Source organism: Zonotrichia leucophrys, chromosome 6 (genome assembly GCF_028769735.1).
Source record: "Zonotrichia leucophrys gambelii isolate GWCS_2022_RI chromosome 6, RI_Zleu_2.0, whole genome shotgun sequence".
Taxonomy (NCBI): Eukaryota; Metazoa; Chordata; class Aves; order Passeriformes; family Passerellidae; genus Zonotrichia; species Zonotrichia leucophrys.
The window spans coordinates 29811935-29835894 of record NC_088176.1 but is presented as its reverse complement, the minus strand read 5'-3'; the positions used below and the strand labels follow the sequence as shown (position 1 = coordinate 29835894).

Sequence of the window (23960 nt, the reverse complement as noted above, 5' to 3'; positions counted from 1 at the left end):
TATTGTCTTTTAAATCTTTCTCCTCAATATCAAGAAATTCTTTTATTTGAGGAAGTAAGCCAGGAAACTTGCAAACAAGGCCCAGAAAATGTGGTTTCTGAGGATTTTGCTTGGGTTTTGGTAGGGGTGTTAACAGATGACTCAAAAGGAGGTCTGAAAAAAGAAAGGGCCAAATTCATCTATGCATCTCCTCCCCTGGATTACCAGAAGAACTCTGACTAGGGAATGCAAAACAAAATCAGTTTGATGTCCAGCAGTTCCCCAAGAAGTTACACTCTTTTGGGACACTCAATTTTCATTTACTCTGAACCATACATTTAATCAAACCAGGTGACACCACAGCATGTTCAAGTTGCCTTTAGCAGGGTACATCTCATTTCAGCCTAAATTAGCTTCAGACTTCATGGCAGAACCTCAAGGGCAGTTTAGTCATACTTTGAAGAGTTTTTCAAGTTTCTCCCAAGTTCAGCTAGGTTGTTTTTGGTGCTTGAACCATTACAATAAGTAACAGAACACAGATTACACAGTGACTAGTTTGTTAATAGTAATTCAGGTAATAAAATATCCACTGCATCTTGCTCAAAGCAGCATTTATTAAAGTCAGCATCAAGATAAGTCAATGCATAATGAAGTTTTCCATCCTACAAATATGTAAACAAGTTGACAGCAAGTCATTATTACAATATAAAAATTAAAGCTTACATTGCATTTTTTTTAAAGCTACTATCTTCAGTCCAAATGTATATTCTCTGGTTTGTAGCATTTAAAAATACAAGTTCTTGAAAATGTTAAAGTATTGCCTTTGCACATACATTTTTGTAGAAAAAGTACTTAAAAATACCAACTTCCCATTAATAAAAGCAACACCAAAAATAAAACACATTTTTGTCATGAACAGCACATTGAATGTGTCCAGCATTTTCTTCACCATTCTCTTTTACCAAGTTACCTTCTATTTTAAAATTCATTATACTTTGCAAAATGTCTGTTGGATGGTACTCACTTACTTTCACACACCAAAGGAATTAGCAATATTGGCAATCACATTGCAATCAAAGTCCAGCCTAAACTCACTTGCAGCTGAGGCCACCAATGTAATCCTCATCTCAGACTGGGAGTTTTAACAAGCACAGCAGGCTCTTGCTAAAAATGCTGAGTCAGTTCAGACATATTTTGGAAAGGCTTGAAACCTTGATATGATTTAAACAGAAAAACATATTCTCTTTTAAAGCACTTTTAAACCCCAAGTCTTTGTTTGACTACAGTCAAATTAGCAGTCCTGTTGGTGGCAGTCAGTCAGTTCTCAGGAAACACTTTGTTCAGAAGATTAGATAATTTGACATCAACTACATTTTACATTCCAAATCCAAAAAGAATGTTAAACATCGATTTTTAACATTTTTTTCAAGAATTTTCCTGGCAAGAGCTAGACAGATGACTTCTGCAGTTGCTAAGGCAAAAAATGTTTGAAAATTCCCTGTAACTAAAGTTAAAAGACTTTCAGTATTTTAGAAAGTTAAAACCAAAGTCAAAAGACTTTTAGTAGTGTTTCAAAACCAAAGTAAACCAAACACAACAAGGAGAGAGAACTATGTATCACTGGGATAAAAGCTGATCATGCCACTGTGCCCTGACAAGCACCACCTAAACAATGAACAGTAAGAAGAAAAAATGAAGATAATCCAGTGAACCAGTTTGAGGATGAATTCAAAGATCAAAATCAGGCTGGCAAGAAAATATTTGTATAGTTGGCTATTAGACTGAAGAAAACAGCTAGGAAAATATTGAAGGCTTGATCATGTAAGACAGTTACCTGAAAGAAGAGAAGTACATTTCTATGCAAACAGGAATGAATATGAATAATACTGCCAGCTTTCCTAATTCCATGCACATTCCAGAAAGAGGATTTATTTAGCCTTTATCACTACTGAGTTAGTAAGTTAAGTCTGCCAGAAGTTGCAGCCTCAGGTACATAGAGACACACAGAGCAACTTCCTGACAGGAGTGTGGTAGAGCCTAAAACACTTCAATGATCCCTAGCCCTAGAAATGTGTTAAAAACATAAAACAACCCCCAAAACAGGATCTCCATCAACCTGTACAGGAATTGTAATTCTGATAAAAATGGCTTACTCTACTCCTTCATGCAGGATTATGATTTGTACAAAGATGATCAATTTTTTGCCATGCTTGGTGGTAAAACAAGCATGATTAGTTACAGCAAAATGTGTCAGCAAGTTTTCAACTCTACAGTAAGAGTTAGAGATTCCATCCCAGGCCCAGGTCAGTTCAGAGAGGGGTGAGATGCAAATACAAGAGCTTAGGGTTCCTTAGTGTCTTACACACAGACAAACCTCAGGGAAACAGAGGAGAAGCACAAACATTCCTGGGGCAGACGTCCCACACTCCAGGGGAGGTTGCTTTTGTGATCACTCCTTGCCCACAGCTCCTTAGAAAAGCTGGATAACAAGGTACAGGTTTGGTTAGGGGATGGAATTTTAGCACTGTACTCATCTGGGAGAGAGCAGCCTTGCTGTCCTCTTGTTCCTGTGTTTCTGAGTGAAGTTTTACAGGTTTTAGCTTTTAATCACACGTGGCCTGCTGGGACTTCTCCCTGAGGTTCCTCAGAGATGCTGAAGTGCTGCTGTACTTGAGCACAGCTCTGCACAGGGCTTGCAGACACTTCCCACAGCCAGGGAGGAACAACACCAACACAGACCAGCTGCATTTGTGCCCACAGAACTCAAGCCCTGGATGAAGTGTGCACAAAACTCCTCTGAATGCTGCAGACCAGCAGCGAATTGCTATGGCTGTAACAGGAAAAGAACTGCCCAAGCCTCAGGAATGTATTTAACATCTCTGCTGGAGGCTTGCAGCTGACTGTCAATACCTGGGGAAAGGTTTAAGGATTGAAGTCAGAGATCCCAGGATAAGAGGAATCCATGCCATTTCCTCTTTGAGGGAAGTAACAAAGTCTGTCCCAAAGATATATAATGAAATACTATCTGCAAAAAGTGGGTGGCTTCTCCCTGAATCCACAGTAGAAATACAGTCACACAGCAAACTAAAGTCAGCCTCATTCTCAGATCTGCAGAAAATAGTACCAAAGGTGACCTAAAAAAAGTCATTTTGACAAGTCACTGCATATTGAAAGACATTTCAAAATTAATCTCTGTGCAGGTATGCCATGGGATTCTAGGTTATAAAATGACTGACTAAATCAACTAGACTTTTAGAAGAAGCTATTTATATGCAAATATTTTAGTAATAACTTCAGCAATAAAAGAAAGTACTACACAGGCCATTTTAGAATCCACATATGGTATGAAATATACACTCCTACATGTTCTGAAGTACATATATATATAAATATATTTGTTCTTAAAGCAATGTAGAGCAAAACTAAACCAGGGCCTGACTAAGCTCTCATACATACCTTGATGGCAGCATGACTTTAACACACAGCTCATGGGCTGATCAGATCCCTGAGGCAGATCACTGGAATTGCTACAAGTTGTACTTACCACAATTTTAACCAAAAACTGATTTAAATCATGTTACATCTCTTTAGATGGAGGAAGACAGACACAAACAAAACAACCCCACAAACAAAAAACCCCCAAAACTCCCCCAAAAAAACCACACACAGAGACAAAACCCACACAGCCCTATAATACATAGAAAGGCACCTGATAATATTGTTAGTAGCAAATATCTACAGCATCCTAAGAGTACTTAAGGAATCGAGATAAATTTTAAAAAGATCATAAAATACAAGAATTGCTGGCATTCAAAATGTAACTCTAACCTACCTAGCAAGTCACTAAAATGACATGTGCAGTTGTAAATCATTAAGAGTGTGCAAAACTACAGAGTTTTGCATAAAGTGCTATAGGTACCCCCAGTTTGCTAAGCTTGGCAATATGATGCAAGATGATGATGTTAAGGATGTATCCAACCTACCTCACCTTTCCTTTTTCTTTCCCACCATCATCCACTGTCCTTTCAACTGTACATTTAAAAATTACACAAAGGCCTTTTCAGGAATTGTAGTTCAGAAAAATATTTCAAGTATATCTATCTTTCAATGTAAACTTGGGGACAGTATGGTTCAATTCTCACAAGCTCTACATACTTAAACCTTCTGCTAATTTAACTGGAGTTGCAATTATTTCTATCTGTCCAATACCTCTGGAAAAGAGTATTTCCCATTCCTCATTTAACTCCTATTTAAGGAGTGCTGAAATTCATGCTGTAACTTGTCCAGACTTAAATCTAAACAATTCTAGAAAAACAGAGTAATACTTGATCTGATCACTTGGGTTCACAAAAACAAGTCCTACCATATCTGTTCATACAGACTCATTTTAGGAATTGTACACAGATCTTTAACACTTGAATTCAAGTTACTATGGTACAGTAGTTTCTCTGGCAGGCATTGTGCAGTACACTTAAAAGTATACAGCAGGTCTCTTCTTTACTCTGTATTTCAGTGATCCATATCGTATCTGGGGGGAAAAATAAAATTATAACAAAGAGTTGAGTCACACCAAGCAGAAATATGATTCACCTGCCCACTAATTTTATTTTGCAAATGTCTTTCAGTGTGCTTTGGACACCCCAGTTTCACTAAGAGAATCTGCCTATGACTAAATAACAAAGTTTCAACAGAATTGGGCAAGAAGAATAAATATAATCTGTTCTCCTGGAATGACCCAAAAGCTTCTATGAGACTCCACAGAGATTTATCCTGAAGTATCTTTAAATTCTGTGATGCATGCACATATAAAGTGCATTGAATGCAAACTAGGATCTTCTCTTTGTACATCATAGAGAGTCAGGCCATGTGTCTGTGGGAACTAAAAAATTCTGAATATTCTTAATTAAACAGGAGGTGTTTAAGTGTGCACAACATGCAAATTATAATATTGCTATCCATAACCCTTCCAAGGTGAGCAGCTCCTGCAGCTGGGCTCAGTGGTGTCAGAATTAGCATTACAAGCACAGAGTCTGCTCCATCTCCTCTCTCCTGCTCCTCGCTTAGTTTATTTCATTTATGGATTTCCCCTAAACACTCCAAACTACAAAAGCTCCAAACCTAGATATTGTTATCACACTTCCTTCCCCATTTAGCATTCCAGAACCCAGTTATTGTTGCCAACTTCTCCAGGATTAAAAATCAATGTCTGCACTATGAAAAATGCCAACATAGACTGAAGAAACAAACTCCATTAACCAGGATTACACTTGCCTCTTTACGGCCTTTAATCGTTTTCACTGATTTCATACTCTGAGTTCTTCGAAGGCCTCTCTGAGCACACATTTCATCCTCTGAATGTGTCCCCTCCATCTCTTCATCTGTTCTATCATCTCCAGGATTTTTTTCCAGTGGAGTTTTATAACCTTTAACAAAATAATAAAAAAAAAAGTAGCTGTAAATTTTTGATTTCTAAGAAAGCCATGATTTTCATCTTTACCACACATGATTTATCCTTTTAAATGATGTGCTCATTTCAAAACAGAAACATCAACTCTGCTACAAGTTTGGTGCTTCTAATCCTGCCACGTGGTCCCACAGGTGTGAAATGCAGTCATTCTTCAGTTGTCAAAACTGGAACCACAAGTCTGCTGACATCTTCTGCTTTACACTAAACTGCAAAAGCCTTAGTGGTCATCTTAAAAAGTATTCAAGATTTTTGGATATGATCCCTATGAGAGGGAGGTTACACTTACATAAACCTTTAAAGGTCCCTTGAACACAAACCATTCCATGACTTTCATTCATAGGATCCCTCTTCATACTCTCATCCTCCTGCATTTTTAACACCAAAGCTCCTTCCAGATCAGTAACACACCCAAGTACTGTTTGGGGTTGTTAACATCCTGCAAAACCAGGACCGAGATAATTACCTGAGACTCTCACTAGAGGGCACAAACTGCTTAAAAACACACCCTGAAAAGCTCCTTGGGGTCCAACAGCCCCGAATCCCCATCACAGACCTATCACAAAGCTCCCAAATCCACTCTGGTTCCTTCTTCTGCCAAACTCTCCTTTTATCCCAGAATCTACAGGCTGTAACACTCAGGAACACCTTTTGGACTCCAAACCAAACTGTGTTAATGACCTATGTACATTTCATCTTAAGCCAATGTTTTATTTAGGCTTAGCTAACTTTTTTCCTCAGTGTTTTTTCCCTAGAACTTAGAATCACATAATCTATTCCACAGCTACTTGAGGCAGACATTCTGCTGTTCTCTTCTACCATTTTAGAGGTAACACATCTCTGCTTCCAGTACAGTTTCAATTCATCCTTTTAAACACAAAAGATTTCAATCACATCTGTTTCTCTGTTTCAGACTAGCAGTGTTTGCAGTGACACCAATGCTTCTTATCTCTGTTTGTAAGATGTGATGCATCAGCATCCCATCAGAGCATTCCCTTTTTCACTGCCAGCTCAGCACCACCCTATGATCCATGTCCTGCAATTTGCAGAGAACTCCCAGCTCAGACCACGAAAAATAAGATTGTGCTAAGCAGGGCAGAATACTGATACAGAGCGTTCCTAAATCTATGTGCACTTTTGATCTTTTTAAAGTTCCTAATGCTGCAGAAAACTCAAAGAAAACATGGGAGGTGTATGCCAGATATCAGACCAGGAGCAGAAACAATTAATTAAATTCAAGTAACTGTAAGAAAGCTTTTTGACATTTAAGATTGAATCTCACAATCAGTGATTATTTATGTAGTATAAACTGAAGCATTAAAAAAAAAAAAAATTAGAGCATTTTCAAGCTATTTCAGCTAGGTAGGTAATGCTGATTTAATGAGGAACAGACCCTGCACAACAGCTGCAGTGACACCACCTCTAGTGCAGCTCTTCATGAATTCTTGGTGCTCTCTGCAGCCAGCAGCTCCAGCTCACACTGCCCTGCACAGGATACCTTTGGAAACAATGTGCAATTCAGCTTAGCTCCCTTCAGCTGCCCATCTATTCCTTACAAACTTCATGGGCTGCCACACTACCCATGGAATCCCTTGGGCCCCACAAACACTACTCCTCCCCAAAACAGAGGGATAAGAAGGAATGACAGGCTTAGGTGAAAAGAAATAGCCCAGATCTACTTTTGTGGGAAATATCAGCTCCTTGACATCACAGCCTTGCCATTTAAAAAGGTGGAGTCACCAGGCTTCCAGCAAAACCTTCCTTCAAGCATGACAAGCTCAATAGCAAAGTGATGATGACAATAACAGTACATGTAATAGAATAATGAAACAACAGTATCTCTGAACAAAACCATATATTGGTGACCACACACCATCTTTCAAGTGCTGACTGGCATCAGTCCATTATGAAAACTTGATGCCTTTATTACTCCTATCACCATAAGCAATTTTACATTTTGATCTATTACTACAAGCCTGGTGAATTAATTTCTATTAATTTTCTCTTCTATTTACTCAGCTTCCATATGTTTTCATGTTTAACTTCTTGTACATTTGTCACAGAAACTCCACTTAATCACAAAACGTTTGACTTCCAATTAAGTTTTACTTTGGTAATAAATTCTTGTAGGCAATTGGCAAGGACAGGAGCAATGAATACAGCATGATTACACTGAGAGTGGCTGTGAGAAGAAAGTAATTCAGGAAGGATTTCTTAACTGTCATAATTTACTTGGCTTGAGTGTACTCTGTTTAAGTGTACTGGAATTCTTTGAGGCCTTTTCCATTTAGAAATGGGGTGAATGTGTTTCTGCTATTGCCCTTGTGCTTTGGGAGAATTGTTCTTTTAGGTAGGGAAGAAAAAAAGATACATACCTGAAGATTCACTTGTAGAGGCTCTGGTTTTCTTCTTAGCTTCTGGCAATGTCTGATAAGCTCTCTGTCCAACAGGCTCATCTCCTTGTATAGTAGTCAAATCATGCATACTGAAACTTCTCAGTTTCTCAGTTATTGCACCTTGGCTCTGAAATACAACAACAATATCTTTGGAATCCAGGCAGAGGTTTAACTTTGCTGCTCAGCTTGGGTTAAGATGTTTAAGCCCATGCTTCCTTGCTGCACAACAAAACCCATGGAACAAACACATGCAGTTGCTTTACACTTGTAAAGGTATTGCTTTTACCCACATTGCTCCCAGATGGCAAAGTTACACAAGCTGGCAGCTTAATTACAAATGCTGCATTTCACCCCTTTCATCTGAGCAAATAAAGGCTGAGGGTAAGTGTTTAAAAGAAACACACATCAGAAATGTTCACTTCAAACATGGCAGTTCAAGGTGGCATGACAGTAACACTTCCACTTTAAAGAGTATGGTTGAAAATAGTTTTCTGCTATTTTATATTTTATCCTCCACAAATTTGAATAAGGTTAAGGAGAAAAGTGTTAAAAATACACTCTGTAACATTAACTCAAATAACTGAGAAACTGGCAGCACTATAAAAGCAGCTCCAGTTGACAGAAACTTGAAACCACAAACCAAAGAGGTCCTGCCTGGACTCCAGGCTAGCAGTGCCTCTTACTAATACAGCTTTACTGACATAATAGCAGCCCCAAATCTAATGCCTCACAGGAGAATAGTTAATCACACATAAACATCAAGTACTCCTCCTCCACTGTCTTCCCTTTTTTTCCATATGGAACATATGGAAGTTTCCCTGTTGGAAAGAAAGGTCATCCAGCAGCTCTTTCATCTTCAATCAGATGATGTTATTATTAAAGTATTAAAGATTAATTTATTGCATAAGCAACTAAAAGAATAAGACCACGAGAACAAGTACTCAAAGTCATGTTAAAATAACATTTAATTCTTCCATCTCTGGCATAAGGCAAAAAATAACCATTTCAGGGAAAGGTTGACAAGCCCGTGCATGAATTCCACTTCAAGCAAGTGTTAAAGACTTTGTTTCATTCTTACAAATGAAGCTTTTAAGTAAAATTCTTCATTTGACCAGCATGCTAGCTAGCAGGAGCAGAAACCTGGGTACAAGTCCATTCACCTTTCTCTGCAACAGCACCAGCAGAAGGCAATTCTGGCACTGCTGGCCACAGCCATTTGCTCCCATTCTCACGACAACTGTTTTTGCAGTTGGTAGACCAGCACACTGAATTAGTCCACATTAAAAATAGCCATGTAAAGTGAACAGACAGTTGAATTAAAATTCCTGAAGTTTGTGTGGGTACCAAAAGGCAGGGGGAAAAGTGCCTGAAACCTAATATTAATTTTCTGATGACTAGTTATTAGTACAGCATATAAAATTAAGACAGTGGACAGTATTCTACTCAAGCACAGCAAACCTATGATAATTCTTACCCAATCATTGTCACCAAACAACAAAGAAAAGGTTTCTTGTAAGAGAAGTAGAAGCCTTAACTTCTCTTCCTACATACTTGTAGGATGACTCAGTTCTCACAAACTGAAGTACATCTTGTCTTTGAGCTACAATGCACTACGAACACTGCACAGTGTCTGTATTAAAGACTGTAAAAATCCCAAAGTCAAATTTATTCCCCAAGATGGCTCATTTGAGGCAGGTCTCCTAAAGTCTCTCCTAAGGCAGGAACAATCCTGCCCTTCCACTACTGCACTGAAAAGCATTTCAAGTAAACTACATCAGGAACCAGCTATGCCTGAGACCTTGATCAGCTGCTAGGACATGGAGAAGAGAACTGCAGAAAGAGCTGCTTCTTTTGACAAGTAATAGCTTACAGTAAATATATCACCCTGCTGTAAGATACAAGAGTGTTCATCAGACTGTGTTCAATGCTTTAAGAGGTTGAACAGGACTCAAGTCTCAGTCACTGAACACTGAAATATTTTACTGAATATGTAAAATGGACCTAGCTGGCTCTCAGCAGAATCCATACAAATTCAGTACAATTCCACTCACCAAGAGTGAACAGACTCTACTTAAAACAGGGACAGAAGCTGGTTTTGGCCAGCAGCAAAGTATAGAAAGACACACTTGTTTAACAGCTGCCCAGCAAGTTCATTCATCATGTGATATACTACAAAAAGACATTTGGAAATTGTATAGAATAATGCAATAAGGATTATAACAACTAACATATTAAGAATTCACATTACAAGCCTATATTTCTTATTCCACTGTGGACAGAGGACTAGATCCAAGCTAGGAACATTCAGCCCTATTTTCCAGTGCAGCTTTTGGATACAGAATTTTGTTTTTCAAAGGAGGAAAAAAAGTCAAGTATGTGCCATAAAATAACACTGTGCCCCTAACCAAACTGCATGGTTGAGCTGGAGCTCCTGTGGAGCACTGCCTCACTCAGGGAGCACGGCAGGGATTTACACAATGGGCCCTTCATTCCAAAACTACTTGCCAAGATGGAAAGTTTTACTCAAGTTACACACGGCAAACATTGAGAAGTTTGAAGGGATATATACACAAATAAAGATGCAGCACACATGCCTGGGAGTCACAGCAGAATGGGAGCTGCACAAGCACTGCTGTGCTGGACAGTCCCCATCACCCATGGCACCAACCCTGTGCAGCTACTCCCTACAGGGCCCCCAGTCCCTGTCCCACCCCTGGGAACATCCAGTCTAGCCAAATCAAGACTGATTTCTGCTTGAACTCCACTGCACGGACTGAAGGACCAATTTCAAGGTGTTCTGTGGGAGCGTGCACAGCACTGTGCTCACACTTCAGAAGATTCTTCCACCCCCATGCCCAAAACCAGCAGTTAATTGCTTTCTGCTGAAACAAAGCATTCTGTGTAGATCTGGATTACTATCAGCTCAGGATGAAAGTCTGGCTGAAAAATATTAAATTCCTTCCTACTGCAGGAAACGTGAGATTAAATACCCTTTACAGCAGGAAATGTGAGAGTAACATTCCCATTTACAATAATAACACTTTAAGAGCTTTACTATTTTGTTTGAAAGGTCAAAGAGTTACAGCTTGAAAGCAACATGTTTGCCCTAAAAGCAGAGCAATTTAGGTGTAGGTGGAGCTGAAGAGGATCTCCTGCCTCCACTGCCATGCCATGGATGTGGCAGCAGCCATCCCCTCTCCCCAGATTCTCTCTCCCAGGAGAAGGTGGCAGAGCAGTTATCACTGGTGGCCCATCACATCACCAGTCCCTGCCAGTAAGGAAGGAATACACCAGGCTGCACTCAGCCCAGAGGCTGGGAACTAAATTACAGCCCAAAAGATTGAGACACATACATTTACAATTACAGTGCCAGGGATAGAGAAAATAAATCATGTAGCTTCAGCACTAAAATTTCTAAGTAGGCAAACACTGAAGAGAGATGAACTGTGAAGTCTGTGTGTTATCTTGAACAAAATTGAAGTCCTAAAGAATGATTTTTCTTCATTATTCAATAGCATTTCCTAAAACATACTAATGCATGTTTTAGAGTCCACATGCATTAGCAGTAACCAATGTGAGACACCAATTAAAGTTGTAATATGCTTCTAAATAAATTCTTTGAAATAAACATAGCCCATTTAAGGGTCTCCTTTCAAGACTACTCAGCCTCTTGTAAGCTATTAGTCTCATCAGCTGACCCTCATATATGAAATGCCATTTTCCATTCTGTTATTGAGCATGTACTTTTATGGAAGTGGCTGTAAACAAACCCCACACTGTGTGCCTCGGGGACGCTGCCGTTCAATGGCACTTGCAGCCCTCAGGGGGCAGGATCACTGACTGGAGCTGCCTGCCTGCCTTGGACACGTTCCCAGCGCATGCAGCACCCACATTCTCAGCTGTTCTCTCCCTGATCCCATCCAAGCTGACAGGGAACGACTCCTGCTCCCTCTGAGCCTGCCCAGGGACTGCTGTCCCGTCAGTGACCCCTGCAGCACGCCAGGCAGCCCAGCAGGGAGGAGGATGACAGCACTGCTGCTCCCCAGAGTGATCCTGGCTGTGTGCCACAGCTGGCTGCAGCACAGCTCCTTCCTCTGCCTGCCCTGAGTGGGGTAAGGGGAAGGGTGAGCAAGGCCAGGAGAAAAACACTCCAGCAGCAAAAAGGCAGCAGAGCAGACTCAGGATGACCAGAAGGCACTCAGCAAACACAGCCCTGTGATGGTGCTCACAGGGGTCTGAGGATGAGGGAAGAGACAAGGATCTGACCCCATGTTTCAGAAAGCTTGATTTATTATTTTATGATATATATTACATTAAAACTACACTAAAAGAGCAGAAGAAAGGATTTCATCATAGAAAAAGAATGATAACAAAGGCTTGTGACTGACCAAGACAGTCCAGACAGCCAGACTGTGATTGGCCATTAATTTGAAACAACCACATGAGACCAATCACAGATGCCCCTGTTGCATTCCACAGCAGCAGATAATCAATGTTTACATCTTGTTCCTGAGGCCTCTCAGCTCCTCAGGAGAAAAAATCCTAAGGAAAGGATTTTTCATAGAAGATGTCTGCGACACAGCCCTCAAAACATACTATCACCAGCACTTTACAAATGAACACTGCTTGTGTGACCTCATAAAGGGGGACAGAGTATTTCACAGCTTAAGTAGCAGTTCCCCTGCTCAGAGTGATAAGGACACCAGGTTTCACTAGCAGCTCAAGAAATCTGAATTCATGGGTTGGCTGAAATTGAAACTTAGAGGTAACCATCACCTCAGAAGACCTGAAAAGCAGATGCATCACTGGAACTTAAATGCTGTGGATATAATTTCCCCAAATCCATAAACTACTGAGCCTATTAAGGCATCTTGTTTCTTATTCTTTTACTAATAAAAATTTCCTTCAGTATAAAGAAAAAAAATTTAACACAGATTATCTTTCATCTCTAAATCTCCAGAAATCAGGATTTTACAAAGATAGGTTTTCTGACATACTAATTTAACACAATTTATTTTGGCAATATATGCTATTTAGCAGGTTTTGAAACACTACATTTTATATGAACAGTGGCTAACTACTACCAGCTAAAAATATCAATATGAGAATGCAAGCTATAAGCCACTACTCCTGCCAAATACATTTAAATTTAACTATAGGGGAGCAGGTTTAAATCTATGCCAAATTTCAGCAGACTGACCTGGCTGGCTGCTCCAACCTCCCTAACAGAGCCAACAAGCCTTTTAATGGTAATCCCCTATTCCGGTGACAACCCTTGAAGAAAATCACTCTCTCCCACATTTTATATTCCAACTATTTCAGCAAGTTTCCAATCCATTTTAACACCCTCCAAAAGTCAGCATAAGCAGTTTTCTTGGACACTTTAGTGTCTTTTGACATAGGTTTAACCTTGCACACATGTTTAGCCTCTCCCCCTCTCCTAATTTGAGATCTGCTATGTCAGAATAAGCATGTGTGCTCTATTAAAAAAAAGAATAGTGATGAAAGTGTGCCCTCTTTCCCATCAAGACTGATCTCACTACTACAGTTTTGTTCCTGAAATCCTATAGCATGCTCCACCAGCTCCTGGTGAAGGGATAATCTTTTCACCTGCTGGAGGCAGCAGTCAACTCCTGAAAAACAGGGAACAAAATCAAGAACACATGCACTGAGTCCATTTGCCTGCATGGAGCAGGCACGCTCAGCATTTTGGAATGACAAACCCAAGAGGCTTAACGTGCCAAAATAAAGATTTTCTTCAGTGAGTCTCCTCTTTCATGCTGTTTAAAAATCATGCCTATTTTAGGTCTATGGTATTGTGGTGGTTGTTTTTCCCAAGCATCTGATGTGCACGGAACTAATTCTGTACAAATATTCATGAGCATGTTTAACAAGTTTTAACAAATGGAGCAGGCATCTTGCCAGTCACAGCTGAATAGCAATGAAATCTAAACACAGACACTTCAGAAAAAGTTATTCATTATTTCAGAAGAAAGTGGGAGGAGATACTGGTGTTACTTATTTTACAATATTTCTGCTACACCCTAAAAATTAACAAGGAAATATCCAAACATAAGGGGCACACACAAAGCATAAGAATTCTTACAGGTGCTTATTGTAATAAATGTGTAATACAAAGAATTTGCATTTTAGCATTTAGCAATTAAACTTCTTCTCCCAGTAGAGCACTTTTGGTGTTTGTTTGTTGGGTTTATTTGGTTTATTTAAATAACCTATTTTCACTCTGGATACTTTCATTCCTTTGGAGGTGCACTCTATTGCATTCTAAATTATTTCATGTCTCATGGCAATATTAAGAATTTGAATAACAAAAAACCCCTACAGTGATCAAATTTAATCACTTTCTCAGTATTTCAGGCTCATTATGACCATATTTAAACACAAAAAGTCATAATGCTACCACCCACACATATCTTTAAAAAGAGAGAAAATGAACAAACAATGCATGACTTCTTTTGCAAAGCTTTTTGAGGTAGCATGTGAAAATGTAATTTTTAGGAATGCCTTTTATTTATAATGCAGGAAGTTCACATAGAAGCCCAGACATTTAAGCTAAATGCCAGCTGTACATACTCAACTCTGACAGCCAGGGATCTCTACACTGTCTTCTGTTATCTACTGACAGTGCTCAGGGTTTCAGTGCTGTTACTATGAGCACAATGGCTCCATTTATTCCCAGGAAGAAATTAATCCTGATTGCCTTAAACCTGTGATTTCACTTGGACATACACCTTGTTCTTTTCTTTTTTTTTGTTTTTTTGTTTTTGTTTAAATTACTATTAGGTAGGATACACATTGTCTGGAGTATATTCCTTTCAGTGGTGCACAAATTGCTTAGAATCTGACATATAAGCTTGTATTTTGTCTTCCTACACCCAGAGCTCTCTGAAATACTGAAGGTGAAGAGTTTTGTAGGAAAAACAACAGATGACTCCATAATTTAATGGAAAACAATGACAAAGCAAGTGTATGCTAAACACCAATAGGCAGGCTTATGCTTAGTATATTAATTTAATAATTCACCCAACAAATTGCAAACAGGTTAATTGTGTCAAGAGAATTTTTAACCATGGTAGTAGTCTTTCATGCCTTAATTCATATGTAGCATTACCTCAGATTGATTGGAGAAAAACAGCAGAAAAGCCAGAAATCCTTTCAAAAGTTTGTTTATCAACAAGAAAGCACCACAGAGACAGAAAAGAAACAATGGTCACCTTTATTAAAAGCCTGCATAGAAAACTGAATGGTACCTTTTGAATTAGAGTAAACTGATCTGATCACCCAAGAAATAACTACAAACCATCTTAAACAAACACAGTATAAGGAGGAGAGGGCTGCAAGCCTTTAATTGTGTTCCAGGTTTTCAGCACACTTGCAGAATTTACCTTTTTTATATAAGAGTGCTAAATTCTCAGTCCAACTGCACTATTCTATATCAAACTCAAAAACAATTAATGCAAGCAGACACTTACCTTTACAGCTGCTGTCACTGCAGCAGTTGCTGCCAAATTCAACCCTTGCCTTCCAAAATTCACCATGGTCTCATAGCCTCTTTCTTTGGCTTGGACTATGTACTCATCAATCTCCTAAAAGAAAAACATACTTACATTTTAGAAGGCTGCTCATAAGAGAGCAAAATTACTCCACAGTATTATTCTTCCATCAGTAAAGGAAGACAGAAGAAATATTTAAGAAAATATTTAATGGGATATATCTTTGTATTCAGATGTTTCCTTCATTACAATTCTCTCATTTAAAAAAAGGATTATATGTGGTCAAACAAGCAGATAAAGCAGATCACTTTTGTACAGCTCAGAAACATTGCAACAAGTTCCTTACAGAGAGTGAGCTTAACTTGTTGGACACAAGCTTTTCAAGAAATAACATCCTCTAACACAAGCTCCCTGGAAATACAGAGCCAACTTAGAAAGAGCTCCCAAAGTTAAGTTCCAAGGACAATACAGGCATGGCATTTATCTCCAGCTCGGGTAAAGGCCTGGAGCTGAAGATAAAAATCTGTAAGGTGCTTCTCAACAGCTTGGAGACTACAGGGAAGGATCTCCTCACCTTACCAAGCTGCAAATTGTTCCCAGCACAACCTTCAGAAGGTCAAGATGACCTTACTGCTCCTATCAGTGGCGATCTTGTCAGCTACTTGCTTTGCCTCATAAAGGCCAAGTCTAGCCTTATGAACTGACCTTTAGAAATGCTATTTTCTCTAGTGTGAGGTTTCTCAGTGCTTGTCTTCACACCTTGGCTAATTGCTCTTTCCACACATCCAAACTGATGCTGAAAAAGAGCTAAGCAGAGCTGTGTCCCTGTCATTCTTGGACTAAAGCTAACCATCTTCTAGCTATTTTTATGTTTGGGTATTTACTGCTGCAGACTGGTCTATCCTTCAAACTCAGTAACAAGTCTCTCCTCTTATCTTGTCAGTTGGCAAACCAAAAAAAGTCATTGATGTCAATCATCCTGAGAAGTGTTATTACTAGTTTATGCTAGGAAAAAATGTTAACATCAACAGCTTTTAGTAAAGCTGTGTTCATGCTTCTGTGCAGGGAGTACTGTACATGTGCTTGCAGCACTACTGCAAGCATTGCTATTTTACACAGGGGTATTAGTTGTTGGCTTTCTTGGGTTTGCACTGAAGGTACTTGAGACAGCAATTTGTGTTTGGACCTAAGTGTTTATTATTTCTTATTAGAAAAACAGTTTCATTCTTGTGAGTTTGGCAGCTTTTCATTAGAAGGCACAAATCAGTCATCAATTTTTTGTTACAAGGTATTTTAAGACTAAACAATCTAATTAAGAATTGACACTTAGATTATTTTTTCTTTTAACTCAGTAACTGATCCTAAAGAGCTGCAATGCAGATTTGGCCTAATTACCAAATGCTACTCAAACCTATGAAGGGAAGGAAGAAGCATGAAGAAGAAACCCAGGATGACATCCTGTGCCTTCCATCTTGCTTCCATCCACAACATACTAAAAATCCCAAAACCTAAATTTCTCACTAAGTGATACACCTACACTACTTCTTATAACCTATTTCACACTTTTGTGGGTTCTAGTTTATCTTGAAGTTTAGGAAACTTTCTCCATGAATGAAGGTCAAAGCCAGTGCTCCCCTGGGGGTCAGGGCACCCCAGAGCAGACAGAGAAATATTCCTGGTGCCCTGGGTTTCCACAGAAATTCAAAGTGCATCATTTCCATTCAACTGGGCTGCTCAGAGTGCCTCAGGCAGAGCAGGGAACACCAAACTCTCATGGCAATGGAAGCAGGACTTGTCTGCTCAGACCAGCTAACCAGAAGCACAGACAGGGACAGTCATGTGCACTTGCCTCTGCTAGTCCAAATTGGTGCTGCCAGGCAAGACAGCAACAAGCTGCTCTGCTTTTGTAGTGTATCCAGCAACAGCTTTTATTTCAGCATATGGCGTTTCCATATTAGGCATTAAAAATCTGAGAAGTAATTTCTTACCCTTTCTTTAGAAGAAAGCAGTGGGTGGAGGAATTTTCTGTAGATTAAACTTGCCCCTCTAGTATATGGGGAAAGGAGCCAGATGACAAAAGCTATCTTCAGTTCATAGTACAGTGGAAACCTACAGACAAGTTAAAGGTTGCACAAAATCAACAACTGCAGTAAGAAAATGCACAGTAATTATAAAGAGATATCATGAAGTCATTATGAAGAGATATTTTTTAAAAAAACACAATTATATTAGCAGATAGGATTCCTCAAATACAAGAAGTTACACTAGAGAAAAAATAAATGAGTTATGGATTTATGGACTACTGTCATTGAAGAAATGACAACAGATAATATACCTGCTTTTCATTATACATTCCTGCCATCCTTTTAAGAGTTCCATTCCCCTGTTCAGTTTCTACAGTGAAGCTGGAAATGTTGCAGTCCCTAATTCAAGTGACAGTGTACAGCTGCTGTTCATCTACACACCAAGATACTTTCCTGCAAAAAGGGCTATTCAACAAGCACAACTTCTTTACACAAAATAAGTAAGTACAAATTAAAAAACATCAGAAACAAACAAAGTTTCCTCTAGAGTTGATAAAAAGCAGGGTCTTACCAAGAGACTGTTAGGTCAGTTATTGTTTCAGTCACTGTGTAAAGAGCAAACACAATCCAGTACATCATCCAGCGAACCTGGAAATAAAAACACCATCTTCACTGACAGCTTGGATTTCACCTCTACACATAACACACTGAACACTGTACAGTGTGTTCAGAGTTGTCAAAGCAAGACATTCAACAGTAGTTTGTTCTATAACAGTTAAGAGACTCTCTCATTTTTCTTGAGCATTTGCTCAAATTTGGTTGCCTAAGCTGATTACATCTGTCAGAATAAATACTACAGAAATAGTTCCCATGCATTTATCTTCCCTAAGCTATCAGATGCCAAATGCAATGTATTTCCAAAATGGGTCACTGCAAACCACCACTGGTTATTTGTACAAACTGAACATCCACATGTTCTTTAAATTCCTAGAAAAAAAAAAACCAAAACCCTGCAACAACACAAAACCATTTAAAAACAAACAAAAACCCAAACAAACCAAACCAGCAAAGAATAAAACAAAACCACCAAAATTGTTAGAGCCTAGTTTGAGCCCTAAATTCATGGTGCTGTCTTTCAAAGGGAGGATATATATACACACACACCTCCCCACAGAGGATGTGGCTCAGATTTAATCTTCACTTTTAAAACAATCTTTTTTGAAGTGGATTTAAATAACTACTCAAAACCTAATGATACACTGCTGCCTATTTCATGGATGTGCATTACAGTTTAAAACCACTTCCTCTGTCAGAACCTGAGACCCATTTATCTTAAATGCTTTTCAGTGTTTCAGTCTGAAAAGAAACTCAGTCATGTGATAACATTCTTCACTTCAGTCTCTCAGAGGATTTAGATATTTTAGGCTTGAATAAACGAAGACAAATGTACACAGCAGCTGAAGTCATTACTGACAGGCCATGTGACATTTAGACTGGTGACCCTTCCATGAACCTGAGTCAACACCTGAATAAAACAAAATTTAATCCAACCTTGCCCCATTAGCTTAGGCATAATGCAATGCAATTTTTAAGATGCCACACAAGACTGTATTTTTCCCCAAAATGATTTATCCTATACTTTCTTTAATCAACACCTATTTACCCAATTAAGCACAACAGTGGAAGTGGAATTTCTCCTGGGCTCTAGGAACAGTATAAAAAGCCCTGCAGAAGGGCACACGAGATGTGCCAGGAGTCCTGCTGAGGACTGGGCAAAGATTCTATAAAACACAAATCATATTCTAGTACAACTAATGCAGTAGGCACCACAAGTATCCTTGACAAATGAACCTGAGTGACTTAGAGGGGTTTTCACACCAGGAAAAAAGAAAAAAAGGACATGAAAAATGGCAGGTCAGATTTCACACTACCCAGAACACTGTCATCTACTCCAAGTAACAGAAGCTTTGACTGAGTTTTATTTTTTATGTTAAAAGAGTGATTACACATTTGTTTCATTGAGGGGTTTTTTTCCTAGCATCCAAGTGTTAAGCTCATCTTTGTTGGCTCTGTCTGAAGCACATTCTTTCAGGTCAGGATTTTGAAGCCAGGATTTAAAAGGCTGGTGTGTTCAAACCTATAAACTACATTTCAGATTTCAAGTACTTTGGTGCAACACAGTGAAAAAAAAAGTCTCAAATATCTTAGTCAACTCCACTAAACCAGGGTAATTACAAGAACAAATAAATCCCCTCAGAGGCACAGATTCTAATTTTTAGCACTGAATTCTGTAAGTCTTTTAAATTACCACAGTCAGCTCAACACTTTATCCCTCAGAAATAATCTTTGATTAATTTGCTGCATCATGACCTACACAACAAGTCAGCATGCCTATTCTTTTTGTTTGGTTGCTTTTTAGTGGTGGAAGTAGTGGTGAGTAAAATATTTTAGTGTTAAAAAGCTCCAAGTTCAGCAACACAGATGGCTCCTGAGCCACACAAAACCCTGGAAAGGAAGTTGTGCTTGGGCCACGATGTGAGTGGCAGCAAACCTGTGCCATTTGCAAAGCTGCATTTAAATCTAAATCTTTCAGAGAAAGAAATGACCCAGCTGGGAAAATGACAGCCATGGATCACCCCTAAGACCTATCAGGACAGTGAGCCCAGGCAGCAATGGAGTGATAATTCACTGATGAATCACTGTCATGCCCTGCTAATGAAAACGTCACTGCAATGGCTCTGATTCATCTTGGTCCCATGAATGTTTTCTATGTGACTGCAAGTTATGGGATTGTTCAAAGACCACAGGTTCACACTAAAAGAACTGAAAAAATATAACTCCAGGCCCTACAAGCAGGGACCCTGTGTAAGGATGCCCAAGAAAGATAGGTCATGGCTAACTGGACAACTGAGGTGAGAAAAATATCTCAGCACTCTAAAATATTGCTTCTCTTTTGCTAGAAAACAGTGCAAGAGGCAATGGCAACCTCTTAAAGTGATTTTCTTTATTTAGGTTGGAAACTGCTATGCCCTACTTAGCCTGTGGATCTGTTTTGAAGGAGCAGGGAGAAAAAGCAGATTATAAATTGCTTGCATTATGGACTTCCCTGACAGAGTAATACAAGAATGAGACAGAGAAAATTCTCCTCTTAGTTTTGGTGATTTTTTTCTCCCATGAGTTTAGCTCTGGCAGGCACCAGCTCTGCCTCACAAATGAACTCCCATCAGCTTGTACCCAGAAATCAGAAGTACAAATATGATGTCCTCTGAGGCCTCGACAGGGTGATGAGGCGAAATTGAGACATTCAAGGGGAGGAACAACAGCTACCAACTACAGTTTACAGCTACCAACTACCAATTACAGTTTACAGCTACAACCAGGTACAAAGTGGAGACATCACACAGCAGACAAGAGCCCTGGGTCACATCTCTGGCTGCTGAGTTCAGAGTCACTGCTGGCCCTGACCCCACCCTGAGGAGTTATGGCCAGGATTCAGGACAGGTTACCTGCTGAAATCAAGCCAGGCTGTCTCTTAAAACAGGGAAGTAGCACAGTGACTAAAGCTCCTTGTGACTGCAACTGGCTAACATTCCCATGATTATCTCATTGCTCACACTGACAAGTCAATAATTTAATAGCTTAATTAAAAACTGAAGTAACTATAATTGTGTTTTTCTCAATCTTTCTCTTCTGTCTGTTCTGCTTCTTTTCTCCACACCACCTTAACCAAATCTTGTCCTTCCTTGGTTACATTTTTTCTCCTCTTTTAGGAAAAATAGATTAACAAGAACTAACCTTTTTTTAGGTAGATTCTGAGCCCCCTGTTGAGCTCCATACAATGATATTAAGCTGCTGCTGCTCTTCTAGAGGTCACTATGAATCAGTTTGTCAATACTTACACTTGAGGTGTTGGCAGAATTAGGAAACTTTCATTCTACCTCCTGCCTAAAAGTGCATTATTTCTTTGCTGAAATGGAACCAAGACTTTAAGGTTTACATTAAAAATACTCTTTAAAAAAATCACACTACAGCATAGTGTGTTGAACATGTTTCAGCATAAAACTATGTAAAGTATGAGATACCTTAACTTTAGCCCTCAAACAAAATCAGAGGATTACCACTAGGGTCACACAAATGTTGTACCTAACTGTAAGACAGTCAATTCAAGCTTTCACATGATTTGCTACACAATGAAAATGTCACAGATCTCTATCAGCAGAGGTGTGTAATTAAACAATTAAAATGAATGAGACTTACATATTCCTTCACATTTTTTGTCTTCACAGCTTTGTATGAGTAGTATGCAGGGTACAGCATCCCAAACACCAACCTATAGAAAACAGAGAGAGCCTTCAGGATCTGTTCCACACTATATATCAAAACGTGACAATACATCATCAGAACAATTCAGCCAACTTAACAGAAAAAATCCTGCTCTCTAGCATTAAAAAAAAAAAAAAAATCAGTGTTATGTGTTCCTTGGAGGAAGTTTCATGATAGGCAAAACTAGAACAACGTGAACAGAAAAGGGTGGATGCCCTAAAGACAACAAACTGTTTTGTAAGACTGTTTCTAACAGATAATGTAAAACCAGTTGTTCTGGTTCTTTTACAAGTCAAACCAGTCCTGCAGCCTGTCCACACCAGAAAAGAGTGCTGGCAGTGCTATCACACTTGAAAAGCCTCTGAACTTATCAGTAGTTAATCACAATCATCTACTTTTATCACATTATCAGAAATTTCCTTCCAAAAGAATTTCAAGACAACACTGACTTACAAAATTTCATCTCCTTTTGCTAGAACTCTGCAACAGCAATATTTAGAAATGGAGGAAAAGTGGGAATTCATTGAATTGATTTTTGTCCCTGTGGAAAACTCTGTCCAGTAGCACACCAGCTCTGATGTCTCCCACCTTCCCTTGCTCTGGCTGAAATTATAATTATTAAGTATCAGAGATAAGAAAAGCCTTTGTTCATCCTTTAAGCCATAAAATAGCCTTTTTAAGGGTGGAAAAGGTTTGTTCAAAGAGAAGACACAGAAGAGGTTCCTGAACATCATAACCACCATCAACTGTCTGACATGCATAAGAACCCCACCAGTTACTGGTCACCTGTGCACCTCCCCATAATTCTAAAAACAGCACTCCAAAGTTATTTAAATAACTATTAGTAGCCTGCTCATGTAAATGTCTAGCAATGAGGCAAATGAAAGGGAAACAGCTTGAGTCTTTCATTTTACAGATTTTTCAGCTACACCTTTCCACTCATTCTGTCAGGTAGCATCACTTCTATAAAGAAAAAAACCCAATGTATTTCTAAACTTCAACAGCAATTTATCCTCTGAACATATCACTCTTCAAGTGGTATCAACATGAACAGGGACAAAACAGAATTTTAAGATCACTTCTTCAGAAACAACTGATCTTAAGCAGAAATCTTACTACAGCAAGAGTATCATAAAACTAAAGATGACCTCAAGTTAAATAAGAACACTAGCATAAGAAACACAATAAAGGTAGCTAGTTTTTCCCATCTAGAAAAATCTTTTACTCAATATTAGTCAAATCAGGAGTTTAAAAACACCTATTTGAGTAACCACTTTGTCTTTTAAAGAATTTTTATGGAAATCACTTTAAAACAGTGCAGCAGTTAACACCACAATATCTCATTATTATATTATTCTAAAATATTATTACTATTTTATTATATATAATAATTTAGTAGTGTTTTCAATACTGCTATAAAATGGAAGTGTTAGAAAAAGTTTTGTTTGTTCACTAGAAGTGGGTAGATAGGATGAAAACAAAACATCAGCACATTTAGTCAGTAATAACAGCAACCAGTACCATCCAATTGTTATCTCCTTACAGCCAGAGCTGACACTGAAAGTGTGCCACGATGCTGCTGCCAGCTCTGGCACCACCATCTTCTTCACATCTTCACCATCTTCTGCATCAGCACACTGCACCAATGGAGCAGACAAAAACAAAGGCATTTCCCACAGATGGGAACAGATTTCAGCTGAGTGTGACGTCATTTACTTTACATTATTAGTAGATACATGGATAATCCTGCTTACCAATGCCATTTCACTGCCAGCTATTTCAGGTTTTTAGCTGGACTCAGTAGCTGCCACAGCATCCCATTTTTGGTACAGCCACCTCCTCTACAGACATTTTGCTCATGTAAAGAGAAATGTTTCTCAAATATATTAGGAGATAAAAACACAAAGAAAGAAGTATCAAAGAGCCTTTAAATCTGAATAAAACAGTGAATGTGCATATCCATATAGCTGTATTTCTAAAAAATCCAACCTACTGCCTTTATTACCACATAATCTATGGTCTTAGAGTTTTAATAGCTTCAAAGGGAATAATTGCTTGAAAGGCTCATTTATGAAGCAAAGCAACAGAGTTTGTATCTGCAGACAACTGAAACATCAGCCATCTGTACACATGTTGCTCTGGCACTGAACATATTTCACCTGGATAGCAACAACTCTAAAGCCACAGTTAAAAAAAATTAAAAATAAAACAAAGACACAAATAAAAGCCTCTCAAAAGTACTACTTGCATCCAGACTCCT

At 38.9% G+C, this 23960-nt stretch overlaps 1 protein-coding gene across 1 annotated transcript in view; it reads right to left on the bottom strand.

Annotated features, from left to right (window-relative positions):
* Positions 1-573: 573 nt before the first annotated feature.
* The window catches only part of REEP3 (receptor accessory protein 3), a 36880-nt gene continuing 13493 nt past the window's right edge, over positions 574-23960 (bottom strand). The window contains exons 2-8 of the mRNA XM_064716887.1: positions 21635-21707; positions 17949-18025; positions 17342-17462; positions 15333-15446; positions 7819-7966; positions 5251-5402; positions 574-4507 (exon numbers count right to left, since the gene is read on the bottom strand). Coding sequence (XP_064572957.1) covers positions 4451-4507; positions 5251-5402; positions 7819-7966; positions 15333-15446; positions 17342-17462; positions 17949-18025; positions 21635-21707 — 742 coding nt within the window. The 3' untranslated portion in view covers positions 574-4450. The remainder of the gene's footprint in view (positions 4508-5250; positions 5403-7818; positions 7967-15332; positions 15447-17341; positions 17463-17948; positions 18026-21634; positions 21708-23960) is intronic.